Source organism: Choloepus didactylus, chromosome 22, assembly GCF_015220235.1.
Source record: "Choloepus didactylus isolate mChoDid1 chromosome 22, mChoDid1.pri, whole genome shotgun sequence".
Lineage (NCBI taxonomy): Eukaryota > Metazoa > Chordata > Mammalia > Pilosa > Megalonychidae > Choloepus > Choloepus didactylus.
In genome coordinates, this window is record NC_051328.1 from 8,858,580 (window position 1) to 8,875,088 (window position 16,509).

Consider the following 16,509-nt stretch of genomic DNA (forward strand, 5'->3'; position numbering starts at 1 on the left):
CTTCAAGGAAAATGGTGTCCCTTCTGTCTTCTGTGAACCTTATCAACCATTTTGGCCTCCTGTTACTGTCCTTGCTCAGGGCAAGCTTCTCTGTATCTGCAAAACAGAAATCCTCAGACAGAACAAAGGAAGAGAAAAAAAAATTGGGGGAGGAGGTGGACAGAGTGTTTGTGCCAGGCCAAAAAGGGGGAAAGTGCAGAGAGTGCTTGTGCCAAGCCCACGGACCTCCGGACCTCATCAATTATAATTATATTATTAGCGATTGTCCGTAGTTTACATTAAGGTTCACACTGTGTTGTACAGTTCTATTCTGGTAACATATACAATGGAAAGTTAATCATTTTAGCCACTTTTAAAATATTCAGTTCACAGGTATTAAATATATTCACAATGTATTTCACCACCATCCATTACCAAAACTTTTCCATCATGCCTATTGGAAACTCTGTACCCATTAAGTATTAATACCCCATTGCCCACCCACACCCTTGTCTCTGGTAACCTGTATTGTAGCTTCTGACTCTATGAATTTTCAGCTTTGACTCTTGAAAGTTGAGCTGTGCTACCCTGGTTAATGTGACACCAGTGCAGGCTGAAGAAATACACAAAAGGGAAGGTTTACTATGCATCTGCTTTACATTTTAGGCAACTCATTAGAAGATTTTTCAGGTATAAGGTTTTAGATTACATAATTGAGATATAACCTTGTTTTAAAAAGCAATTCTGTAAATCCGGAGAGTTCTGAATCCTTGGATGCCATTAGAAGGATGTACTTGTTTCTAGATTAGCTTTTTCTTTTGGGAGATTTTTATTACAGAAAATGACACTCATACCCAGAGGTACTGAGTATTGTATAATGGACCCTAGATAACCATCACCTTGGCTTCAACACTTATTATTTTGGCCAGTGGTTTTCTATTGTATCTATTATTTCACATTTTTGTTTTGTTTTGGTGTTTGTATTATATAGTTCATAGGAAATCAGTATATATCTCTAAATGCAAGGACTTTTTGTTGTAACAGAACCACAGTGCTATAATCCATCTAGTTTTTTTTTTGTTTGTTTTGTTTTGTTTTATGTAATTGATAAGCACTGTCTATCAGAGAAAGAACAGTTTTAAAAGCAGGAGTCAAAGTCCTTGAAAGACAGTGGCATAGGGAGGTATGGAAATTTGTTCATCCTATATAGCATCTAGTAAATAGCCAGGAACTATCTGGAACTACTGTTTGGGGGACATCCATGACCAGACACACATTGTACACCAGTCTGGAATGGGTGGAAGGGCCGAGATCACAGTGCAGAACTGTTAGTAAGTCTCCCATTCTGTGGAGGCTGGCACCCCTCCCCGACTAGCAAGGCAGGCAGTTTGGGATCTACTTCGCCATGGAAAAAAGCAGTCTCTACCAGGAACAAGGGAAGGTAGCTCAACCAGTTGCAGATTTAATTAACAAATTTGGATGGCTGATTACAGGCTCTGTGCACAGATAAGCCCAGAGAAAGCACAAAAGGAATCCAGATGTCTCTTCCCAGCAGAGAGGAGGCTGGGCCAATGGGAAAAAAAAAAAAAATGAAAGAGACCTTTGGAGTTGGCTGAGTGCAGAATACTAGAAAAGGGATACGTAGAGCTAGATACCAACTCTGGCTCTTGATTGGTGAACTGGGGGACTGTGGACTGGCTCTGTAAAGGATTTTTTTTTTTTTTTTCTTTTACTTCTGGGCATAAAGAAAGCAAACTTTTTCAGTTGTCAGCACTGCCCCAGACAAGGGCAGACTTAAAGAATATCTGAGAGACAAAGTAACTAGTCCCGTGAAGCAGATAATTCCCTGAAGGGCGTATCTTCCCCAAAAAACAGGGTGGGGCAGGGCCCATCACAAGTGGTGGCTCTCATTCTGAGAATTCAGACCCCAGGGGCTGGAAAACAGGAACAGTTTAAGCAAGCCCTCTGCCTCAGCCTCTGTCTCAGCCACACATCTGGCAGGGACAGGGTCTGGTGAGAATTAAGGGTACTGTACCACTTTATCCCAGTGGGGAGCTGCAGGCTGACAAGCGGCACCTCCTGGACAAAATAGAAAAAGCACAGAATCAAGAAGCTTCAAAGGAAATGCTGGTACCCTGCTGGGTCCATCCACAGGGAATCTTGATACTGTTTACACCCTCTTCCTGAATATTAGACCTGTGTTATCTGGGAAAATCTGATTGGGGTCAATCCTGTATAGGGAGACCCTCCTTAAAACAAACAAACAAACAAAAAATGTCCATATAAGCAAGTCAAGGACCAGAATAATGAGCTGAAAAATTCTGATCAGTTAAACAGAAGTTATGCTAGAGGTCTAGAACAAGTTGAACTGAATGTGAAAGAACAGATAGAAAACAAAGCCAGTCAGCAAGGAAACCAAAGGAAAACAAACTCCAGTATAAACAAATCAAGGAAATCAGATGCCTAGACACCAGCAAAAAATTACAACTCATATCAGGAAACATGAAGATATGGCTCAAAGGAACAGACTAACACTCCAGATGAGATACAGGAGTTGAAACAACTAATTAAAGATGTTCAGGCAAATCATCTAAATCAAATCAACACGTTGAAGGAAAATGTGGCAAAAGAGATGAAGGATATACGGAAGAACTCAAAAGTGTGGAAAAAAAAACAAATGGCAGAACTTATGTGAATGAAAGGCACAACAGAAGAGATGAAAAACACAATGGAGACATACAACAGAGATTTGAAGAGGCAGAAGGAAGGATTAGTGAACTAGAGGAAATGTCATTTGCAATCCTACACACAAAAGAACAGATAGGAAAAGAATGGAAAACAATGAGCAGAGTCTCAGGGAATTGAATGACAGCATGAAGTACATGAATATACATGTTACGGGTGTCCAAAAGGAGAAGAGAAGGGGAAATGGGCAGAAAGAATAATTGAGAAAATAGTAACTTAAAATTTTCCAAATTTTATGAAATACATAAAATTACAGATCTAAGAAGCACAGCGTATCCCAAAAAAGAATAGATCTGAATAGACCTACTCCAAGACACTAATCACATTGTCAAATGTCAAAGACAAAGACAGAATTCTGAAAGCAGCAGGCAAAAAGTGATACATCAAATACAAGGGGAACTTGATAAGACTACCTGCAGATGTCTCAGCAGAAATCATGGAGGCAGGGAGGCAGTGGTATGACATATTTAAGATACTGAAAGAGAAAAACTGCCAATCAAGAATTCATTAATCTGGAAAAACTGTCCTTCAGAAATGAGGGAGAGTTTAAACTATTTTCAGACAAACAGACATTGAGAGAGTTTGTAAACAAGAGACCTGCTTTACAAGAAATTCTAAAGGCAGCACTACAAGCACATAGGAAAACATAGGAGAGAGAGGTTTGGAGAAGACTGTAGAAGTGAAGATTATCATTAGGGGTAAAAAGAGAGGAAAAAAAAATAAACTATCACATATAAAATCCAAAAGACAAAATGGTAGAAGAAAGCACGGCCTTTACAGTAAAAACATTAAATATTAATGGATTAAACCCCTCAGTCAAAAGACATAGACTGGCAGACTGGATTAAAATCCAGGACACATCTATATGCTGACTACAAGAGATAAACTTTAGACTCGACAAAAATTGATCGAAAGTGAAAGGCTGGAAAAAGATATTTCACACAAACAGCAACCAGAAAAGTTCAGGGGTCCCTATACTAACATCAGACAAATTGGACTTCAAATATAAAGCAATTAAAAGAGACAAAAAAGGACACTATGTATTAAAAAAGGGACAATTCATCAAGAAGAAATTGCAGTCATAAATGTTTATGCACTGAGCCAGCCTTGCCCCAAAATACATGAGGCAAACACTGACAACAGTGAAGAGAGAAGTAGACACATCTACAATAATAGTTGGAGACTTCAGTACACCACTCTCATCAATGGATAAAACATCTAGACAGAAGATCAATAAGGAGACAGAGTTTGAATAGTATGATAAATGAACTAGACTTAACAGATATTTACAAAACATTGCACCCCAGAACAGCAGGATACACGTTTCTCTCAAGTGCTCATGGATCATTCTCAAGGATAAACCACATGTTGGGTCACAAAGCAAGTCTCAATAAATTTAAAAAGATTAAAATTATAGAAAATATTTCCTCAGATCATAATGGAATGAAGTTAGAAATCAATAACAGGTGAAAGACTGGAAAATTCACAAATATATGGAGGCTAAACAACACACTGTTAAGCAACCAGTGGGTCAAGAAAGTAATTACAAGAGAAATCAGTAAATATCTTGAGGTAAACGAAAATAAGAACACAGCATGTCAAAATTTCTGTGTTGCAGCAAAGGCAGTGCTGAGAGGGAAATTTATTGTCCTAAACGCTTATATTAATGAAGAAGAAAGAACAAAACTAGAAGACTTAACTGCTCACTTGGAGGAACTACAGAAAGAACAGCAAACTAACTTCAAAGCAAAGAGAACTCAAGAAATAAAGATTAGAGCAGAAATAAACGAAATTGAGAACATGGAAGCATCAAAAAGAATCAACAAAACCAGAAGTTGGTTCTTTGATAAAATCGATGGGCCCTTAGCTAGGCTGACAAAGAAAAGGAGTTTGCAAATAAATAGAATTAGAAATGGGAGGGCGACATAACTACTGACCCCAAAGAGATAAAGGAGAGAATGAGAGGATACTATGAGCAACTGTATGCTAACAAACTATACAACTTAGATGAAATAGAAAACTTCCTAGAAGAGCATGAACAACCGACAATGATTTGAGAAGAAATAGAAGGCTTCGACAAACTAATCACAATAAAGAGATTGAATCAGTCATCAAAAATATCACACAAAAAAAGAAAAGTCCAGGACCAGATGGCTTCACATGTGAATTCTACCAAGCATTCAAGAAAGAATTAGTACCAATCCTGCTCAAACCCTTCAAAAAAAATTGGAGAGGAAGCTACTGTGCCATTTTGGAAATATTATGTCCCCCCAAAAGCCATATTCTTTAATGCAGTCTTATAGGGGCAGAATGATTAGTCTGTTGATTAGGGTGGAAATATTTGATTAAATTATTTTGATGGAAATGTGGGCCCCGCCCTTTTAGGGTGGGTCTTAATTAAATCACTGGAGTCGTATAAGAGCTTACAGACAGAAGGAGCTCAGAGCAGCTGAGAGAGACTTTTGGAGAGAAGCTTGCGACCTGGCAGAGATGCTCAAACATGCTTGGAGTTGTAGACAAAAGGATGTTTGGAAATGCTAAGCTAAGGATGCACAGGATCTGAGAGAGGAGCTGAAATACAACCCGGACGAGCAGACACCAGCCAAGTAACTTCCCAGCTGACAGGTATTCTGGACACCAGCCTTTCTTCATTGAAGGTATCCTCTTGTTGAAACCTTAGTGTGGACACTTTTATGGCCTTTGGACTACAAATTTGTAGCCAAATAAACCCCTTTTGTAAAACCTAATCCTTTTCTGGTATTTTGCATAATGGCAGCATTAGCAACTGGAACAGCTATGTATCTCATTCTGTGAAGCCAACATCACCCTAATACCAAAACAATACAGAGATACTACAAGAAAAGAAAATTACAGACCAATCTCTTTAATGAATATGGATGCAAAAATCCTCCACAAAATACTTGAAAATCAAATCAGGCAGCACATTTAAAGAATTATACATTATGACCAAGTGGGGTTTTTTTCCAGGTATGCAAGCATAATTCAATACAAGAAAATGAATTAATGTAATACACCACATCAACAAATCAATGGGGAAAAATCACGTGATCATGTTGATTGATGGAGAAATGGCACTTGACAAAATTCAACACCATTTCTTGATGTTGACTCAATGGGGAAAGACTGAAAGCTTTCTCTCCAAGATCAGGAACAAGACAAGGATGCCCACTGTCACCATTGTTGTTCAGTATTGTGCTGGAAGTTCTAGTTAGAGCAATTAGGCAAGAAAAAGAAAGAAAAGGCATCCAAATTGAAAAGAAAGAAGTAAAACTTTCACTGTTTGCAGATGACATGATTCTACATGTAGAAAATGCTAAAAAAAAAAAATACAACAAAGCTATTACATCCAATAAATGAGTACAACAAAGTGTTATTTTGTGTACACACAAAAATAAGTAGTGTTTCTATACACTAGTAAGGAGCAGTCTGAGGTGGAAAAATTTCCATTTATAATAGCAACCAAAGGAATCAAATATTTAGGAATAAATTTACCTGAGGACATAAAAGACCTATACATAGATAACTATAAAAAATTGCTAAAAGAAATCAAGGAAGACCTAAATAAATGGAAGGACATGCTGTGTTCATGGATTGGAAGACTAAATATAGTTAAGATGTTAAATTCTACCCAAATTGATTTACAGATTCAATGCAATACCAGTTGAAATCCCAACAACTTTACTTTGCAGAAATAGAAAAACCAGTAATCAAATTTATTTGGAAAGGCAGGGTGCCCCAAATAGCTAAAAATTTCTTGAGAAAGAAAAATGAATTGGGAGGTCTCACACCACCTGACTTTAAAGCATAGTCCAAATCTACGTAGTCAAAACAGCATCGTACTGGCATAAAGATAGATATACTGATCAATGGAATCGAATTGAGTGTTCACAAATAGACCCACTTATTAATGGACAATTGATCTTTGATCTGGCAGTCAAGTTGACTCAACTGGGATGAGCAGCCTCTTCAACAGATGGTGCTTGGGGAACAGGATATCCATATCCAGAAGAATGAAAGTACCCCATCTCACACCTTATGCAAAAATGAACTCAAAATGGATCAAAGACTTAAACATTAAAGCTAAAGACCATGAAACTTTCAGAAGAAAATATAGGCAGATATCTTAAGGTCTTGTGATAGGAGGTGGTTTCCTAAACCTTACACCCAAAGCACGAGCAATGTAAGAAGAAATAGATAAATAAGATTCCCTCAAAACTGAAAACTTTTGTGCATCAAAGGACTTTGTCAGGAAAGTAAAAAGGCAGTCTATGCAATGGGAGACAATATTTGGAAACCACATATCAGATAATGGTTTAATATCAAATATATAAAGAGATCCTACAACTCAACAATAAAAAGACAAATAACCTAATTTAAAAATGGGCAAAAGACATGGACAGACATTTTTCTGAAGAGAAAATACAAATGGCTCAAAAACATTCAAAAAGATGCTCAATTTCACTAGCTATTAGGGAAATGCAAAGCAAAACCACAATGAGATATCATCTCACACCTACTACAATGACCAGTATCAAAAAATAGAAAACTACAAGTGGGTGTAGAGAAAGAGGTACACTTTTTCACTGTTGGTGGGAATGTAAAATGGTGCAACTGCTCTGGAGGGCAGTTTGGTGATTCCTCAAGAAGCTATGTATAATTGCTGTATGATCCAGCAATCCAGTTACTAGGTACTTACTATGAGGAACTGAAGGCTAGGACACGAACAGATATTTGTCCTTTGATGTTTATAGCAGCATTATTCACAACTGCCTAGAGATGAAAACAGCCCAAATATCCATCATCAGATGAGTGGATAAACAAATTGTGGTATATACATCTGATGGAATATTATGCAGTTGTAAGACAGAAGAGAGTCATGATGTATGACAATGTGGATGAACCTTGAGGACATTATGTTAAGCAAAATTAGCCAGAAACAAAAGGACAAATACTGCATGGTCTCACTAATATCAACTAACTATAATGAGCAAACTCTGAGAGTTAAAGTCAAGAATATAGATTATCAGGAGGTAGAAAGAGGGTAGAGATTGGGCATTTGATGCTGAAAGAGTACAGAATGTTCAACAGCATTGATTGTCAAGATCCAGAAATGGATAGTACGTCTGATCGTGGTTCAGTATTGTAAGTATAATGAACAAAGCTGAGTGTGAGTGTGGTTGAAAGAGGAAGGCTAGTGGCATGTATAATACCAGAAGCAAAGATAGAGGATGAAAACTGGGACTATATAACTTAGCAAAACCTAGAGTAGACAATGATGGTGATTAAATGTAGAAGTATAAGAGTTTTTACATGAGGGTGAACAAGTGAATGTCAGCATTGCAAGGTGTTGAAAATGGGGTGGTTTTCTGGTTTGCTAAAGCTGCTGTTATGCAGAATACCAGCAATGGATTGTCTTTTAAAAGGGGGATTTATTAAGTTGCAGATTTACAGTTCTAAGGCTGTAAAAGTGTCCAAACTAAGGCATCAGCAAGAGGATACCTTCACTGAAGAAAGGACAATGGCATTCAGAATGCCTCTGTCAGCTGGGAAGGCATGTGGCTGGCATCTGCTGGTCCTTTGCTCCCAGGTTGCATTTCAGAATAGCTGCCTCTGAGATGTCTCTGGACTTTTGTCTGTCTTAGCTTCTGTCACCGCTCTGCTTGGGTCTCCTGGGGCAGTTCTCTCTAAGTGTCTGGGAGTCCTCTTTTAGCTTCTCCAGGGCAAACTCTGGGTTTCATCTCGTAACATCTCCAAATATCTTTCTGTCTGCATCTCCAAGCGTCTAGGTCTTTGCGGGCTCTCAGCTCTCTTAAGGTCTCCAGTGATTTAATTAAGATGGACCCTGAATGGGCGGGGTCACACCTCCGTGGAAATATTCAATCAAAAGGTCCCACCCAACAAGATTAGATTAAAAGATCATCTGGGGTCCATAACAGCTTCAAACTGGCACAGATGGAATATGGGAAAAATACAATCAGTGTAAACTGGGTTCTATAGTTAACAGTAACATTGTAATAGTCCTCTATTAATTGTAATAAAGGCAATATACCAAAGCTAAATGTCAATAGAGGGGGATATACGGGAGGGTATGGGATTCTTGTTGTTGTTATTTGTCCTTTTTAACTTTTTAAATTCTTTATCCTTCTGTTTTTTCCCTCTTCTTTTTTTTTTTTTTGGAAGAAACGGAAATGTTCTCATATAGATTGTGGTGGTGGATGCATAACTGTGATTATATTGGGAGCTGCTGTTAACTTAGGATGGATTGTATGGTTTGTGAATTAAACTGTTTAAAAAATAAACAGAAAGATGCAAGTGCTGGAGAAGATGTGGAGAGAGATATACCTGTTCACTGTTGGTAGGAAAGTAGAATGGTGCAGTCCCTCTGGAGGGCAGCGCCATGGTTCCATAAGAGGGGAGCTATAGGGTTGCGATATGATCCTGCAACCCCGTTATTTGGTATATATGTGGAAGAAATGAAAGCAGGGACATGAATAGGCATTTGCACACTGGTGTTTATGGTGGCAGTATTCACAATTTGCAGTGGGCAGAGGTGGCTTAAGAGTTTATCAATGGGTGAACTGTGGTTTATACATAGAACAGAAGATTGAGTGGCTGCGAGAAGTAAAGAAGTTGTGACACTTGCAACTAGGTGAATGAAACTTGAGGACATTATGTTGAGCGAAATAAGCCAGAAATGAAATGACAAATACTGTAAGGCCTCATAATATAAACTAACTAAAATGAGCAAATGCTGAGAATTGAATTCAAGGGCATAGGTTATCAAGGGATAGAACATGGGCAGAGATTGGGCAGTCGATGATGCGTAGTACAGAATGCTCAATAAGACTTATTGTAAAGGTTCCTAGATTGTAAGCGCCTACATATATTCCTGAGTTTTAACTGTTACTTAAGAGATGTTTATTGGGTACAAAATTTATATTCTTTGTAGCACACTATCTAATTAAACTTGTATAGTCAGTTTGTTTAAACAAGATAATTACATGGAACCTAGAATAGGGAATGAGACTTTGTAATTCTGTACAGGTTAATATAATACCTTGATACATCTCAGAGTATTTTAGGCAGAAAATTTAAAAGTCACCTTGAGGGACTGGTGAAAAATGTGGAAATATTAAAATTCCCTACCTGGGCAATTCCTGATATTCTCACAAGCATTAGGGACTCCCAATTTAGTAAATCAAGCCCTCGATCTTGGGGCTTGCCCTTATGAAACTTATTCCTGCAAAGGAGAAACTAAGCCTACTTATAATTATGCCTAAGACTCACCCTCAGAGAACCACTTTTGTTTTTCAGACGTGACCTCTCTCTCTCAGCCAACTCTGCAAATAAACTCACTACTCTCCCCACTTCGTGAGACATGACTCCCTGGGGTGTAAGTTTCCCTGGCAACCTGGGACAAGACTCCCAGGGATGAGTCTGGCCCTGACATCATGGGATTGAGAAAAGGAGAAAAGAAATGAAACAAAATAAAAGTTTCAGTGGCTAAAGAGATTTCAAATAGAGTCGAGAGGTTATTCTGGAGGTTATTCTTATGCATTATATAGATATTCCTTTTTAGTTTCTAGTATATTAGAATAACTAGAAGGAAACACCTGAATCTTTGAAACTGTAATCCAATAGACTTTATTCTTCATGATGATTGTGTAACTATATAGCTTTCATCGTGTGACCTTGTAATTGTGAAAACCTTGCAACTTGACACTCCCTGTATCCAGTGTATGAACAGATGAGTAATAAAGACAAAAAGTATATTTCCGTAATAATGGGGGAAAAGGGGTATCAGATGTTGCAGGTGTTCTTATTTTTATTTTTTTATTTTGTAGTAATGAGAAGTTCTAAAGTTGTGGCGATAAATGCACAACTATATGATGATACTGTGAGCCATTGATTGTATACTTCGGTGGATTATCTGGTGTGTGAATATATTTCAATAAAATTGCATTTAAAAATCAGTAATCATTCTAAGTCAGGGCATACTGAGTAAATATGCATGATCTAATGAAACCTTTCCCATTTTTGAAAGAAGAGTCATAAGACTCCTCAATTACTTTTTTCTGCTTCTTGCCTCTCCACCCCATAGATTTGACAGCTGGACTTTTCAGTGCTATTCTTGTCGAGTTTTTCCATGTTAAATCTACTGATTAGTACTTGACTTTAAACTTCATTATCTTTGTATGTATCATGTCTCTATTTTCCTGAGATATCTTAATTCTTTTGGAGGTATTCTTCCTGACTACAGCTTTGCATCAGCTACAAATCTAGTAAGTTTACTTGCTTTTGTATCATTAAGAAATTGAAATAAGCCACTGTGAATCTGTCTGTTAATACCTCTTATGACCTACCAACATGTATTTTTTTAATTCAGTTTTATTGAGATACAGTCACATATCACACAGTCATCCATGGTGTATAATCAGCTGTTCACAGTACCATCACATAGTTGAGCATTCGTCATCCCAATCTATTTTTGAATATTTTCCTTATACCAGAAAAAGTAAAAATAAGAATAAAAAATAAAAGAACACCCAAATCACCCCCACACTTCATTTTTCATTTAGTTTTTGTTCCCATTTTTCTACACATCCATCTATACACTGGATAAAGGTCGTATGATCCACAAGGCTTTCACAATCACACTGTCACCCCTTGTAAGCTACGTTGTTATACAGTCATCTTCAACAGTCAGGGCTACAAGACCCTGCTCGTATTTTTCCATTCTTTTCACCATGTGTTCTTTTGTGTGTATGAATTCAAATGTCTTATCTTCCAATTCACTGATCCTTTCTTCTGCCTGTTCAAGTCTGCTGTTGTATCCCTCCATTATCTTTTTCATCTCCTCCATTATGCCCTTCATTCCCATAAGTTCTGCCATTTGTTTCTTCAAGTTTACAAATTCTTCTTTATGTTCATCCAGGGTCTTCCTTATATCCTTCATCTCTTTTGCCGTATCTTCCCTCAGTTCATTGAATTGATTTTTTAATTGATTTAGGAGATTTGTTTGAACATCTTTAATTAGTTCTTCCCTCAGTTCATTGAATTGATTTAGCATTAGTTACCTCAACTCCTGCATCTCGGTTGTGCTATTAGTTTGTTCCTTTGGCTGGTCCATATTTTCATGTTTCCTAGTATGGCTCATTATCTTAAGCTGTCTAGGATTCTGATTTTCTTGATTAGTTTGTTCTGGAGCTCATTTACGCTCTTGTACCTAGGGTTTTCTTGTTGGTTGGCTTTGTTCTCTGTCCTTTAGTATTCAGTTCAACTCATTCTAGACCTCTAACTTAGGTTCTGTTTAGTTCATTAGAGGTTTTTCACCTCTTGTTTTTCTGTTTCTTGTCCTGTCTCTATGTAGCCATTTTTGTGAGAGGGTCTCTTCAGATATGGTCCACCCCAGTCAGGTTTTCTCAGACCAGAGAGGCCTAGGTTTCAGGAGGAGGGTATGGAGTTTCCCTGAGAATGAGACCTTCCTTTGAGGCCTTTAGATTCTGTGCTTTTCTCATCCTGTCCAGCAGGTGGTGCTTGCCAGTCTGCAGCTCCCTCACCGGTGTAAGGAGGTGCAGTGCGTTTTGTTCTCTGCAGACTCTGAGCCTGTCTAGGGCATGGCTGACTGTAGCTTGTTTCTGAATTCCAGCCCCTGGGGTCTGAGTTATTTGGAGGAGGGCTGCCAATTGAACTGATACACACCCCCTTTTTCTTGGGGGAGTTATGCCCTTTGGGGAATTGTCTCCCCCACTAGGTTGATTACTTTGTCTGTCAGATCTATTTCAGCTCTCCATTGCCTGTGTTCCCAGGCCAGTTGCAAATATCTGAGGCTTTTGTAAGGAGCTACTTAGGATAAATATTTTAAAAAGAAAGAAGGAAAAAAAATCCCTTTTTGAGGCCTTTCCCCAGTGTTATAGATTATTTTTAAATGTGCGCTTTAGGGTATTGTCTCTTTCACCTGGATAGTTACTCTCCAGCATCTTTAATTCTGCCCTTGCTAGGGTGCTATTGATGCTATTGAAGAAAAAGGACAAAATGTAGACAAATGAAAACAAGCATTTTTGGAGCCATGGAATGGGTGCCCACTTTTATATGCCCTCCCTTCCTGTAGCCTAGCCATTCTCTAACACCCTGGGCACCCCCAATTCTAAAAGTTAATTTATTAATTTGTTAATTAGTTCTGCAGTTGAGGCTGGATTGATCCCTCCTTCTAGCTCCCAGTAGATTGCTTTTTCCCCTCAGGGAGCCAGCTGTAGGTTTCTCCAATCTCTTTAATTCTGCCCTTGCCAGAGGGCTGTTGAAGTATAAAAAGATAAGGAGTCAGAGACCAATAGAGGAAAGGGGACAAAGTGTAGGGAAAAAAAAATGAGCCTTTTTGGAGCCACAGAATGCATGCCCACTTCTGTATGCCCCCCCTTCCCAGATCCCAGCCCTTCTTTTAACACCCTGGACACCCCCATCTCCAAAAGTTAATTAAATAATTTATTAATTAATTCTGCTGTCAAGGCGGGGTTGAGCCTTCCTTCTTGCTCCCAGCAGATTGGTTTCTTTCCCTGCAAGGAGCCAGTTGTGAGACAGTCCCTGGGGTCTGGGCAGGGAGGGGCGCCAGACCCCTTGTCAGGGGAACTTAAAAACTTCGCTGCAACCTCAGCGGTTCCACTTGCTCCAAGCTATTGTACGATGCGTGACTGGTCACTGGAGCCCCGAGAATGCTGTTTCATACAGTTCCTGGCTAATTACCAGCTGCCCTAGAGGAGTGACTAAATTCCACACCTCATCACTCCGCCATCTTGCACCACCCTGCCAACATGTATTTATAAATGTAAAAAGCCCACTGATGCCCATTTTATGCAGAAGGACATGTAAAGAGGGAAAGAATTCCTTACTTCTCAAAATCTGCAGATTCTGGTGTGAATACTTAAAAATTGATTAAGCTTAATTGAATCCAAACCATGTATGTCCATTCTTTGCTGAAGAACAGTATTGGGTTTTAATAATTTTCTATATGTGGAACTAGACACAGATGAAAATTCGTAAAACTGTGGGAAATGCTCCCAGATGATACCATATTAGCATCAAGTCCCCTTATCAAGTAGTGACTCGAGAGTGAAATCACATCTTCCTTGTGTGTTAGGTTGAAATTGAATATGGGCAAAAATATAAAAAATGGAATAATTCCTTACATTGCTTCTAAGTTATCAAGACCCTGTAGTAATAGAGGCCAAATTCTGGTTTGATTTAGGGGAAGGTGAGGTAGAGAAGGGGGCACTGTGGGACAAATAGAGAAAAATTACTTTTCAAAATTTTACACTCAATAGTGTTCACTTGGACTTTCATTAGTTGAATGTTACTAGGATATGACTCCTGTAATTTTTGTTTGTTTTCAAAATTATGAAGTATTTCAAACACTCCACTTGGTTTTGCATATAAAAGCTTAGAGGAAAGTCATGTCTTTCTCCATGAATTAAAGGGTCTCTTTGATTTCTTGTTTTGACCCTAGGTATAACATCTCCAACTACATTATATGAAAGGTACAGCTCCCCAACAGCCAGCACTACCAGAAGGCGGTTATTTGTTGAGAATGATAGCCCCTCTGATGGAGGGACATCTGGACCTGGACGCGTTCCTCCACAGCCCCTAGTCAATGCTGTCCCAGTGCAGAACATGTCTGGGGAGGCTGTTTCTGTCACACCAGTTCCGGGACAGACTTTGGTCACCATGGCAACAGCCACTGTAACAGCCAACAATGGACAAACAGTGACCATTCCTGTCCAAGGTAAGGATGGCAGAGTTCTTTCTCTGTGTCATTTATTGTGACGTTAACCTGAGTTTTGGCTGTAGTGATCATAAGGGACAGGGCAGTGATAGTTGGGAGATTAAGAGGATAGAGTTTGGAAACTTCTGCCTGGAGAAACTATCATCATTTTCTTTGTGCTTTTTTTTTTTTCTCTGTAACAATTTATAGGTATTGCCAATGAAAATGGAGGGATAACATTCTTCCCAGTCCAAGTCAATGTTGGGGGGCAGGCCCAAGCTGTCACTGGCTCTATCCAGCCCCTCAATGCTCAGGCCCTGGCTGGAAGTCTGAGCTCTCAACAGATGACAGGAACAACCTTGCAGGTCCCAGGTCAGGTGGCCATTCAGCAGATTTCCCCAGGCGGACAACAGCAGAAACAAGGCCTACCTTTAACCAGCAGTGATAGTAGACCCAGGAAGACCAGCTCTTTATCACTTTTCTTTAGAAAGGTACTTTTTCGTATATGCTTACCAGAGCTTGTCTTGGGGAAATTTAAGTGTTAAGTAAACAAAGTTTGAAATGTTTTTGTTTGTCAACTAGGTTTACCACCTCGCAGGTGTCCGCCTTCGGGATCTTTGTGCTAAACTAGATATTTCAGATGAATTGAGGAAAAAAATCTGGACCTGCTTTGAATTCTCCATAATTCAGTGTCCTGAACTTATGATGGACAGACATCTGGACCAGCTGTTAATGTGTGCCATTTATGTGATGGCAAAGGTGAGTTGAAACTAAAAAGGACACAGGCACAGGTGCTACTTTGATACTCAGGACACTTTTTTTAAACATCTTTATTGAGATACAGTTCACATAACCCACCCATATACAGTGTAAAATTCACTGGTTTTTACTATATTCAAAGATACATGCCACCATCACTAGTTAATATTAGAACATTTCATCAACTCAAAAATAAACCTCATGCTCTTTAGCTATTATTCCATATCTTCCCTAGCCTTAAACAACCACTTATCTATTTTTGTCTGTATAGATTTGCCTATTCAAGACAATTAATATAAATTGAAACATACAGTATGTGGTCTTCTGTGACTGGTTTCTTAGTATAATCTTCTCATGGTTATTCCTTATTGTAGCATGTATCATTACTTTATTCCTTTTTATTGCCAAATATTACATTATATGGATAAACCACATTTTGTTTATCCATTCGTCACTTGACAGACATTTTGGTTGTTTCCATCTTTGGACTATTATAAGTGATATTGCTATAAACATTTGTGTACCAGTTTTTAGGTGGACATGTTTTCATTTCCCTTGGGTATGTATACTGAATATTGGAATTGCTGAGTCATTTGATAACTGTATGTATAATCATTAGAGAAACTGCCAGTTTGTCTTCCAAAGCAGCTGGACTCTTTTGCATTTCCACCAACATCATATGAAGGTCCCAGTTTCTCTGGATCCTCGTCAAGGCTTGTTATTATCTTTCTGATTCTATAGCCACCCTAGCAGGTGTGAAGTGATATCTTGCAGTATTGATTCACATTTCCCTGATGTCCAGTGTTGTGAAGCACCTTTTTATGTGCTAATTGGCCATTTGTGTATCTTCCTAAGAGAAATGTTTATTCAGATCCTTTGCCAATTTTTTAATTGGGTAATTTGTCTTTTTGAGTTGCAGGAGTTCTTTATATAGTCTGGATACAATTCCCTTAGATGGAAATAAGATTTGCACATATTTTCTCCCATTCTGGGGGTTGTCTCTTCATTTCTTGGTGCCCTTTGAAGCATAAAGCTTGTAATTTTGATGAAATCTAATTTATATATGTTTTCTTTTATTGCTTGTGCTTCCGGGTTTATATCTTAGAATCCTTTGCTAATTCCAAGGTCGTGAAGATTTGCATCTTTGTTTTCTTTTAAGAGTATTATAGTTTTAGCTCTTAAATTTAGGTCTTTGGTCCATTTTGAGTTAATTTTTCTATATGTTGTTAGATAAGACTCCAAATTCATTT

General features: G+C 38.4%; 1 protein-coding gene across 4 annotated transcripts in view; it reads left to right on the forward strand.

The window, feature by feature from the left end:
- The window catches only part of RBL2 (RB transcriptional corepressor like 2), a 114,953-nt gene that overhangs the window by 62,617 nt on the left and 35,827 nt on the right, over positions 1–16,509 (forward strand). For all 4 annotated transcript variants that reach the window (XM_037816512.1, XM_037816513.1, XM_037816511.1 and 1 more), the window contains 3 exons: positions 14,246–14,521; positions 14,711–14,991; positions 15,083–15,259. In XM_037816512.1, the coding sequence (XP_037672440.1) occupies positions 14,246–14,521; positions 14,711–14,991; positions 15,083–15,259 (734 nt within the window). The remainder of the gene's footprint in view (positions 1–14,245; positions 14,522–14,710; positions 14,992–15,082; positions 15,260–16,509) is intronic.